We start from the raw sequence: 12,053 nt of genomic DNA on the forward strand, positions 1-12,053 counted from the left end.
ACCCTATAAGCACCCCCGTTGATTGTGGAGCAAAGCTGTCAAAAGAAGATGAAGGAGAGATTGTGGACCCTACTCTCTTTAGAAGCTTGGTAGGATGTCTGAGGTACATGACATGTACTAGGCCGGATATTCTATATGCAGTCGGCCTAGTCAGCAGATTCATGGAGGAGCCCAAATTAATGCACTGGAAGGCAGCAAAGAGAATTCTTCGTTATATCCAAGGTACTATTACTGATGGACTATTTTATTCTCATCATAGTAACTTTGAACTTGTGGGCTATTCGGATAGTGATTGGGCTGGAGACATGGATGATCGGAAGAGTACTTCCGGATTTGTATTTTCTATGGGAGATGCAGCTTTTTCATGGATGTCAAAGAAGCAACCTATTGTTACTCTTTCTACATGTGAAGCCGAATATGTTGCTGCATCCGCATGTGTATCACATGCTATATGGCTAAGAAGCTTGCTGAAGGAAGTTCATTTTGAGCAAAAGGAACCTACCAAGATAAGCATTGACAGCAAGTCGGCTATTGCACTAGGAAAGAACCCGGTGTATCATCAAAGAAGCAAGCATATTGATGTGCGTTTTCATTCAATCCGGGAACATGTGAAGAACAAAGAAGTAGAGCTACTGTATGTGAAGACACAAGATCAAGTTGCCGACATATTCACTAAACCATTAGGAGCAGAGCTCTTCACCAAGTTTAAAAGTTCTCTTGGCATGATGAAGAAAGAACAATTAAGTTTAAGGGGGGGTGTTGGAAAAAGCAAATATTAAATATATTTGAAGAAATCCAAAGGTCATTTTGTAAACTTAATTGAAGTGGGAAAAACCAAGAGTCACATGGAAAAACCAAAAGTCACATGGAAAAGCCAAGAGTCACATGGAAAATCCAAGAGTCACATGGGAAGTCTAAATGATAAATTTATTAGGGGAGTCAAAAGGTCATTTCTTATACCTATAAATAGGTGGTTGTTGTAGAATTGACGGTGTGGTGAAGTGGTATCCAGAATAGAAAAAAAAGGAGAAGGGTTTGTGAGAAAAAGTTGTATTCTCCATTGTTTTATATAGTTTCTCATACTATTGTTGTATGTTCCACCACCATTACATATTCTATCAGGGAGCCTCTGTGTGCTGATTTGAATGAGGCTCTATGGAAAACGATCTTTTGACGTCTAGGGCGAATGCAGTATGTCCGTTTGGAGTTTGGAGAAAGTAGTTTCTTTTTTCTTACATGGATACGTATCACTTATTTAGCGCCTCGCTGGAGAATTCTAAATGCTGAGAGAGAAAGAGAGGGAGAGAGAGAGAGAGAGAGTGAAGGGGGGTTCCATTGCTATATCTAGATGGGGCATATGGAAGATGAGCTAGTGACATTTTGAGGAGGAGGAGGAGAGATTTTTGGAAGATTGGTTATTTGCTTTCTTTTTTCTACTTTTAATGCGCAAGAGGCCACATGTATGATCGAAATCATTGGACGTGCCAGGCCTTGCTACATTTTGCTTGGAGGCTCACATACATTTCAAAAGTAGTTCATAATTCGAAAAGAGTTGAATCCAAGCTTTCTTTCTCTCACTGTCTAGAATGTAAGTTATGATTGATTAGGAAGGTGGCCTATGGTAGATAGTCTTCTGCACCTTTGGGTTAAAGGAGGAAAACGGGTATGATAATAATGGCTTTTTGTTTAGTTTCTCCATCAGTTGGTTGGCCACATGGTTGAGTAAAGTCATTGGCCACATACTGAATGGGTCTCACAAGCACTAAATATATGAAACTTGATAGGAATTCAGTTGTGAATCTGCGGTGTGTATTTCCTAACTCTCCAACATGAATATTTGGATTGTGACCTTGTGTTAGATGGAATGATGACATTTTTGGGAGAGGAACCCTTGTGCTTTCTTTTCCTCATATAGTTAGAGGAAATCGGTTGGCCACCTATATAGAATGGATTTACTACTGTACTGCCACTTCCCTAGCTTCCTTTTGATGCATGGATGATTTAGATGGACTTGATAAGAAAAAAGGTTTCCTACTCTCTGAAGTAAATCTTGATCAAGGTGAGGCCCCATAGGAGATGGATCTAGTAACATTTTTAGGGGAGGGGGAGATGGCTTTTGGTGAGGATGGCTTTTTGCTTTCTCTTTTCCATTTAGTTGTGGAGTTGGATGGCCACATGAATGATTGGAGACAGCGGACCAGTCAGGCCTTGCTTCCTTTTGCTCGGGTGCTCACACTCTTTTAATATATGGATCCATTTGGGTGCAGCTGAATTGAAACTTTCCATGATATTCCCGAATCTCTAAAGCCAATGCTACCTAAAGGGTAACGCGTACAAAAGACATGCTGCCATGTCCACAGGCTGGGATTCTCTTTATCTTCCTTTTTACCTTTTTCCCCCTCATAAGAACCAGCAGTGACCATGTGAATGACCTGGCCATCTAGGCTTTTTCTTTGCTAGGGGGGTTCACGCCCTATAGCATATGAATCAGTTAATTGGTTCAAACATCCCATGGCATTTCTACTCTCAATTAAAATGGATCAAAAAGTTGGCATCGGCACAAAGACATGCATGGACCAAAATGGAGGACCCATCACCCAAGCAAAAGCATACAAAGTGTCCCTTGGCTGATGTGATCTTTACAGTCTGTCACCAACCAAACCTTCTACATGGGTGCAATTTAATTAAACAACTCAGTTGGCATGCTTCTCTAAGGTTCAAGGAGTTGTCTTGAGGAAAAACTGGCGGAAGAGTTGAGAAATTTGACATTAAAAAGAGAAAACAGTACTCCAAGTGTATCGTGCTCTACAGATCACGCATGATTTTTTTTTTTTTTTTTTTTTTTTTTGTGAGAGAGATGGAATTTCGACACCTGTAAAGGCATGAATATTTATCGATGCGGGCCTTCGCTCATTAATCGACATGATTATTTGACTCGAGGCAGTTCGGAAAAAGTTTTGCAGTTTTTTCTCTTTTTTTTTTTTTTTTTCTTTGACAGAGAGAGAGAGAGAGATAGAAAGGGGATAAGGTTTATAGTTCGATTAAATATGGTGTCTACAAACACTTGCTATAGTTTGTTCTTTATATTGACACAAAAGATAGAAAGCTTTCATGATGCACTTAATAAGGGACCTGCTGGTGGTCACAGGATCATGATAAACATGTCTTTGATATAAGTAACTAATGTGCCTAATGATTCCCTCACAGGGGTGAAACTATAGTAATCGCCTTTCCTTGAAGTGCAATAAGTTTCAGGTGAATTAATTCTAAACATAGCTCAACCTTCTTATAGAGTTTACTTGCTGCTACTAGTAATTGTTATTATGCAACTACTTGAGATAAACTTCAGTAAGAAAATTTAACAGCAGTCCTAGGGAGTAAATGCTTGCTAGATTCTAGCGTCACATGGCCTTGTGATTTGGTGCTTTTGTATTCATCAGGACCTGGGGTACTTGTCCCGGCCCTAACCAGTAGACAGAAGCCATGCTATAGCTCTACATAGGACCCATAAATCTAATTATCATTAATCCTACGTACTGAAAAAGAAATTGTTCGTTGGAGGTCAGCATTCAGTTGGCTTGGTTTTTCACATTTGGCCTCCAAATGAAAAGATCTCGTAGTCTAGTCACCTTAAAAGATGGCCTAAAGCTTGGAAAGAGTGCAATTGCTCTACGTTTGAAGTCTCTATGGGAAATTAAAGAGGAAGTAGCCCACCACCATCAAATAGTCTTATCGATCAGTCAATTTCAACGGCCGGCTGCTCGTTAGAATCCATGTTTTGCATCCCTTGCAAGCTCCCTAAATCTGATCTCATTTGATTCATGCTGACAGACTCTTGCACTGGGAGAAGTCAAGCACGCCTGCAGCTAAGCATAACTGCGGGGGGAAAAAAGAACCAAGTTATGGTCCAAGTCAGCCAAGGTGAACTGACCAAGCCTGTAGCATAAATTACTGAAAAATTCCACCGAGCATTCATGAATCATTGGATTACCAAATGATTTGATGAATATATAGTTCTTAGAAACCAAGTCATATTTTTTGACAGCATTTAAGATCTAATGTAGCCATAGTCTGTGGGAGATTTTGGTCAGGGTAGAACCCCATGACTCCCGCGTCCCACGGGCAGTATGATTGAATTCAAGTCTACCATGCAATCAAAGGTAGCAAAGGTTTCTCTTCCTGCGCCACCTTTTTTCTGGCTTTTGATTTATTAAGGGCGTCTAGAAGGCATTGACCACAAGTTGTAACATGATTCTTTCCATGGCGACTTAGGAGCTATTTAGAGTCCAATAAATCGAGCCGCATGCAGCTCAAATTGTAGATGCATATCGGTCTGCTTGTTCAAATGCTTGCAACGTGACTCAAATTATATGATGTGTTAAGTTGCTTTTGAGCTGCATCTCAGAGCTATCGATCTTATCATGATAGATCGGAGTTATAGCTACTTGAGTAGATACCTTAACCAAAAAGGGAAAGATCTTTAGATTATCAGTTTCATATTGCTTTTCCCGACTCCTAATGTTGACAATTACAAGGCATGCGGATGTGAGGAGTCAACATAACCAATAATATAAAGTAAACTATCTGAAAGGGGGTCGTTCCACACAACCATGCATTCAAGGCATGAGGCTGCGAAGAGGAATGGGATTTTCCTCTACCTAAGCTGACCAACATTCCACATGACAGGTATTAATAAATGTGAAGCACAATACAGGGAATCTGAATGCCATAATTGTTTTTCCTTGGACCAATCCCCAAAACTAGGTGATGGCAGTCCTTGTCACAAATTATGATGTAATTTAAGAAGCCATTCACCATTGGAGACAGTAATAAATACAGCTACATGGACTAACCAAAAATCAGGTAACAACTAGGATTTATATAATTATCATTTACATCCACAATCAACTCGATCGTAAAAGAATTCACGTAGGCCATTTCAAAATGACCTGTGACACTGTCATGTTCTTAACTATAATAATGCATAATATGTCTATGACCTCTCTGGAAGTGACATGACAGGGTTTACAGTTTACACTGAGAGAAACTTGTGAGCACGCTGCTTTAATGAGTACATCCACTCTTCATCGGCTACCCACCAAGTGGATGATGCGGAGGATCAACCTTCTATCTCCAATTTAAGAAAAATTATAGCGTGCAATGCAATGAGTGCACCAGCAAACCCATGCATGCCACCAATAAGCGAGGCGCATTTGAGTGGGCCGATCACTAAGACCAGCACATGATGAATAAAACTCTATGCCAATATATTTTGGCTGATGGGGTTCATGCAGTGTAGGCAATAAGTTTTTCCAATTTAATGAGAGTAAGCAAGCCCCCATCATCTCTTTGGCACCTAGGGACGGTGAAGAAATTAATTGGAATGTTCTCCTCAATCTATTTTACTATGTAAAAATGCTCATATGCTTTCTTTGTGGAAGTCTACAATTAGACTCCATGCCATGTGTACTGCACATGCCATGCTCCATCAGAACATAATACATCATGATGAGTCACACTCTAAACAAATTTATATGAATAGCCGTACGATCAAAAAGATCAAATTAATTGCCTCTCAAAGGTTTACCAAAAGCTGGATTCTCCCTTCAAAAATTGTCCATAGAGTTCATAAGAACATGTTAAATAGCTGAACTTGAACAAATGAGAAGTAGGTATATATGTTCTTTGAAAAAGATAAGACTTTAAGGAACCAACAAAAATATGGTCCATCAGTTGGCACTCTTTTTCCAGTGCTGGTGCCAAGGAGACGTTTCAAGCTTAACCATGAACGGTGGCTTTTCCACCATTACTCCGAAAGAAGGCTTATAATTATTGTTGTTACCACTTTGTGGACCTAATATGTTTGGTCGAAGCCACATAAGGCTGGTACATTGCATGCTGATTGCCAGATGTGAGTCAGCATATGGAAATTCATTTGGGGTATCTGCTCCATTTCACACAAGATCGATAAAATTGACGTTGAATTCATGAGATAATCATGGCTCTTAATAGTGTCATTTAATAGGACGGTGTATTAGCTGAGCTTTCACTATCATGTACGAGAACTATCAATAAGAAACACATCGTTGTATATAAATATTCCTCGTTACAAAGAATGATGAACCTTGTAAGAGCACCATTCATTATTTGCATGATATGAGATTTGTGTAGCGTTTTAAACAAAAGAAGCTGGATAAAAGAGGCTGCTTATAGGAAATTCATTCTACCATCCTTTAACTTAAAAATCAAATCGCTGGGAATTATTTTTTTCAGTTAATGTTTACAGACAGATTTTTTTTTTTTTTTTAAATAAAATGTCACCAGTCTATTCACTGTAGTCCTATGTTTTCTCGAAGATAATGAGGCATCAGCTGATAATGAGCAACAAAAATCTAATTATATTATAATGGTTGTATTGATCATATGATCGGCTGGGTAATGGTGGTGGAATACTGGTGAGAGCATTTGTATCCAGGCAATGACTTCAGCAACACTTTTTTTTTTTTAACAAAAAAAAAAGAGAAAAGAGCCACAGAAAATGTTCGATAACAGTTATCCTATCAACGTAGACAATGTAGTGAATACTTGGCGAAGACTGTTACGGCCACCATGGTAATGATGATCTAATTGTACAAGCATCACTGCTTGCTTTGTATCAACCTTGCTCCTTTCCTCAGCTGTCGCCATGTACAAGCCACGGGAGAGAAGCCGAACACTCGCGTCTGACTTAGGGATTATAGAGGCTGGGCTTGAGCATGGCTTTGGGCTTGGCCTTGGCCTTTCCCAACCCTGGAGGAATCTCAGACCACAAGTGCGCATGTCAGTTTATATAATAACTATTTTAAAACTTATTAAACCTCGACTCTACATAGATAGCTCCCATTTAATCAATTTCCGAGACGAAACCAAACCCTCGCCTCACCCATTCTCAGCGTTTCTTTACGGGCTCAGGCCGCAAAGAACTTCACGTCCCGCAGCCTTAAAAAACTCAAAAAAATAATTTATATATATATATATAAAGGGCCTACTCCAGGCACGGGTGGCCCAAAACCCGTTTCCAACCCTACCCCACCTGGAATTGAACACCGCAAACATATATCAGCAATAAGGTAAAGCCTTACGTAGAACAAATACTCCATGACGATAGGTCTCATGAGCCATGCCAATAACCTCAGCTTAGGCTAGTACATAATTAGGATTACTCAAAACGAAAGAATTCTTACTACATGCACAGCACCAAAATAGGCAATAAATGGTAACTTTCAAACGGGAATGGAACTTCCGGGACCTCAGTGACTTTAGCAGATGTACAAACCACCCAGAATTTCTATTTTAGGAATCAGAGATAAATGATTCCATTACGTATGACCGAAATTATAAATCATCTAAAATATGATTGGGAGATATAAAGCCTGCTGAGGTACATGATCCAAAATTTGAAATATCTATACATAACATTACAAGCCTTCTCATGTCTTGCTCTAGGCACAAAATTCCTCAAAAAAACAGCTTCATGCTCGTACAAGGCCGATGAAAGAAAGACTGCAAATATATATGCTCTACGACAAGTCCCATATACAGCCCTGGAGCCAGAAAAATCAATGCGATATATTTTCCTGAAGGTGTGATAATGATACCTGAATCGCTGGAAAAACTAACACCATAAAATAATTTCGCATAGATCCGAAGGTCCAAAGGAGAAAGGGAATGAATTAGTTGCGATAGCCAACTCCAAAGTGAAACCTGCTTGCAAGTTTATCGTTAAACGCATATTCTAGGCGCAGAGGCCCTAGGGGCGAGTCGACACGAATGCCAGCCCCAAAGCCACAACCATTCCCAGGTTTTCCCCTTGCTCCAGCCGGATCACCTGATCAAGCAACAGCAAGAAGCAAAATGATGAGATCAAGTGATAAGCGTTATTCATATTATGCCCCACCGAACTGCCTTCATTTAGCTATTGTTATGGAAAATATTAACGACTCCCGAATGCCACTATTGGTGTGATACAAGACTATAAATATATGAATCAGAAATATCCTAAATATACTACCCAAATTGTTGTCTCAACATAAACACAATTCTTCTACCAAAAAAGGCAAAAAAAAGATGTGGCTGAGACCATAATACAAAAGCAAAGGACGAAAAAAAATGAAGTCTTCCCCCGGCCGATGATAAAAAGCCTACAGAAACAGTGCTTTTTAACCATCGCCTGGTTTATGTTGTTTTCTTCATTAGCTTAAGGACAAACATGACAGAAAATGAATAACAGGGGTTGAAATAATAGAACAAAGGGTTTACCACGCACTGTAGGGCCTGAACCAAGATCATTTCCATAGTCTGCAAATAGCACGCCTTCTACTGGCCCAAACTATAAAAGAAACAGAATAAAATACACAAGCAGGCAATTATATACGCAAATGGAATAAAAGAAATGGAAACATCATAATGGATGTGCATGCATGCTCGTCTATATTTACTCATATGACCAGATTCATTGCATATAATGATTTGCAGGGAATGATTCAGGATTGATCCAGCATCTACATCAGCAAGATATTCACTACAGCTGATCTAATATGATTTAAACAAGAAAAAAGAATTGCATGGTTTAGACTTCAAGCAGTGAATTTTTAAGGTTGAAACTGAACTATGATGAGGAGCTATAACAGAAGGATGAGTCAAATTTCTACATAGTAAACCGAGTAGTGGTCTTTGAAACATAGAGATAAATATGCAGGCAGCAATCAGTGGTCCAACTTCCTAACCAAACAAGTTCAGTTAGACAAATGGTTTCTCTATAACTGGTTGCAGATCAAGATAATTAAATGTTTACATGAGGCCTAACAGTGGAAACAACAAAGTTGTACCAAAAGAAACGAGCTTTGATGCTCACATTAATGGAGCTCTTTGCTTCAACTCAGAAATGTAGGTTCCTTATCAATGGCTTCACATTGGCGAACAAGAGAAGGCCATTGGCCCATAATATCGCCAGAACTGTAAATCTTAAGGACGATGAGGCAATGGTTTAAGTAACTGAGCTGCTCCCGCCTATGGCTGCATCCAGATAGGATGACAGGCCTGCATGGAAGCTCACTGACCGTAAGGGTTTCACAGTGTCTTCATTTTACAAGTTTGTGAACAAAGGAGGGTTGGTTTGTCCTTCTTACCATTGTTTGTGGAAGATGGGGCACCTCCTTAAGAAAATCAAAATCTTCCAACAGTTGGCTCTTCATAATTGAATTCACACCATGAATTCCTTAGCTAGAAAAGTATGGGTGTTGGATCAGGCCTGCATGCTTTATGGGAGAGCAGAAGAATCTTTTAAACCTATCCTCATTCACTGTTCATTTGCAAGAGAGATTTGGAACAAACTCCAGTCTGCATTGAGAGTTGAAGGATGACCTGCCACCCTTCCCTTGGCTTGGACACTTGGAGGAAAGCAAGATTAACCTGCCATACAACGAGCTTGGGATCAGATGTCCCTTGCTGTTTGCTGTTCTCCATGGACTGAATGCAACAAAAGGGTCTCAGTTGTGGTGGCATCGGCTTGAAGCTTTTCATTACCTAGAAACAACTTTGTTCTACAAAACGTGTTCAAAGTCAATCTGATGTAACTCAAAAGCTGGATTTTTTATGTAGTGGCTGTATATTCTTTCTCATGACTAATAAATGGAGGAAACTCGATTTCCTCCTCATTCTCACACAAAAAAAAGAAAGAAAGAAAAAGGAAGTTCAAGTTAGCTAATTAGGAAGTATTATACCATTGGTGATTTCTACTCCAGTCTTGGTTATTAGCAATGGAGGTTTAAACCTTCTAATAGAGAATAAAATACAATCCACTAATAAACTCTCATTCTTATAGTTCACCGGAAAGATCAATCAGCAAAGAAGTAGCAATTTGTAATAGGTGGACACAAGAATCAACTTACCATGCGAAAGGAGATTTCTCCACTACCGACCATGTATGAGCGACCAGAACCCACAGCACCTTCTTCATAACCCCTGACACTGTTTATCCCACCAATAGCAAATGCTTCATGAGGCGGAAAATTTCCAACAACATGGCCCCGGATACACTACAGCATTGAAAGACTGATGAGCATAACAAAAAATGGCACTGAAGTACCAGCTCATTAAATGTAGATAAACCTACTGTTGAGCAGCCTCATCAATACCCACTTAACACTTCCATAAAATAAAATGATGACCCATCTTATTCTCTTTTTTTTATTAAAAAAAGGGTGGGGGGTCACTGAGCCAAAAGAAAAATTAAACAAAAATAGGAATAGGAAACTATTTTTGAAAAACAGCTATTTAGCAAACAGGGTTCAACATGTCAAAGAGCAATGCCACAAAGAATATTATTTAGCTAACATTAAAATGACAAAATGGTTTCAATGAATATCTTTGACATCAAAAGATTGAAGGCATGTGATGTCATACCTTAAAAGAAGTCGAGCAGGCCCAATCTCATACCCTTGCCTAGCACGAGCACTCACTCGATTAAAACATAACCACTCAGGAAGAACAGGAAGTCCTTGTTCCATGTTGAACACAAACTGCAAGTAAGGTGGTTATGGAAGGCCAAATGAGACGAGCAAAGAAAACATGTATTTATAATTGTTTATTCTAAGAAAAGTTTGAGAAGAAAAAACTAACTGTTGAGGAGCTATGATCACCAGAATCTGTATAGACACCTTCAAACTTTGCAATTAGCATGTCATCATAAGCATTGCCACTGTAACATACAAGAAAGAAATAAAATTCAATGAAGATAGAAAAATAGATAAATTAAGCAAAATATTATGATGAGATGATGATGTAGTTAAGTAGTCTATATCAAGGTTCAGATATCCAGAAGAGCAAAACAAAACCCTAAATACCTTGCAGTTAATGGACTGTTGTAAATGTCTCTGATTATGGGATTGCCTTTATCATCACGAGCACCAGCATGCTAAGAATGATAAGAGTTATTACAGGCAAATGTGATGTAAGAGGAAAATAAATAAGACAGCATACAATGAAGCAAGGATCAAAGAAAGAACATAACTGAAAATTTATAAGATTTTATCCAAAAAAGAAAAAATCAGCCTATCATTCAAGGCTTGACCATTATGATCATGTTTAGATTTGTTCCCTGTGGTCCATATCAAAAGTAATGATTTTATACTACTTTAGAGGTGTGATAATAAGAATGATAGAACCTAGGGTATCAGTATAATATGCAAGTCATGATGAGGGTTAAATGGATTAAGCCACAAATCTATTGATGCAATCCCTGCAAATAAATTATAGAGATATTTCAAAGGTCATGCAAAAATTTGTTTAGAGCTTTCATTCAGAATTCATGTGCTCGTGTCAAAGATTTCTATAATACGAGCATGTTTCAAGAAGCTTCTCTTCTAATAAACATATGCTTTAAACTATAATATGTTTAAAGTTGGAGAACGTTAACCATGCACATGATCCTATTAGTCATCATTATCATTTACTCCGCTAATCGAGGAAGAAAGTTTAGTCAGTTGATAACTACAAGCATGCCTCTTTAACTGCAATATTTCATCACTATATGTTGGTATTTGTATCATCAGTTTTCATATATATATTGGGAGATAAATCACTTCCAACAATAGTATAGAATCTTGGGAAATGTTGACATAGCAACAAAGGTATATGCCAGACAGGTTTTGGATATGCAGAAAAGATGGCAGTAACCCAGCAAATCATACGCGATAAGTGTTAGCGTTAAATACAGGCCAAATGGGGGAAAACGTGGGACTTTTTTTCAGAAACATTAGCAGATTCAATTGTCAACTCGAAGTCAAAGATGAAAAGTCAACATCAAGAAATAATTCAAATTATTTCAAAGAAAGTACCTGAAATATAAGCCCAAGTGTTCCACTCCACTTGGGCCTGACAGGTTGACTATACTCAATTCCAGCAGTAACACGTGCAATTGTGAGGCCACCACGAGCAGATCGGATCGTCCCATGAACAAGTGATCCCGGAGTCCGAGAATTCTAGTACAAAATTTGCACTCCTCAAATTAATAA

General features: G+C 38.7%; 1 protein-coding gene across 1 annotated transcript in view; it reads right to left on the reverse strand.

Moving 5' to 3' along the window:
- Positions 1 to 7,365: 7,365 nt before the first annotated feature.
- LOC140857037 (outer envelope protein 80, chloroplastic-like) overlaps positions 7,366 to 12,053 on the reverse strand; it is a 5,193-nt gene continuing 505 nt past the window's right edge. Inside the window, exons 2-8 of the mRNA XM_073255237.1 lie at positions 11,877 to 12,020; positions 10,884 to 10,954; positions 10,680 to 10,738; positions 10,444 to 10,469; positions 9,930 to 10,076; positions 8,299 to 8,368; positions 7,366 to 7,867 (exon numbers count right to left, since the gene is read on the reverse strand). Coding sequence (XP_073111338.1) covers positions 7,713 to 7,867; positions 8,299 to 8,368; positions 9,930 to 10,076; positions 10,444 to 10,469; positions 10,680 to 10,738; positions 10,884 to 10,954; positions 11,877 to 12,020 — 672 coding nt within the window. The 3' untranslated portion in view covers positions 7,366 to 7,712. The remainder of the gene's footprint in view (positions 7,868 to 8,298; positions 8,369 to 9,929; positions 10,077 to 10,443; positions 10,470 to 10,679; positions 10,739 to 10,883; positions 10,955 to 11,876; positions 12,021 to 12,053) is intronic.

The sequence above is a fragment of the Elaeis guineensis genome, chromosome 1 (genome assembly GCF_000442705.2).
Source record: "Elaeis guineensis isolate ETL-2024a chromosome 1, EG11, whole genome shotgun sequence".
In the NCBI taxonomy this organism is placed as follows: domain Eukaryota; kingdom Viridiplantae; phylum Streptophyta; class Magnoliopsida; order Arecales; family Arecaceae; genus Elaeis; species Elaeis guineensis.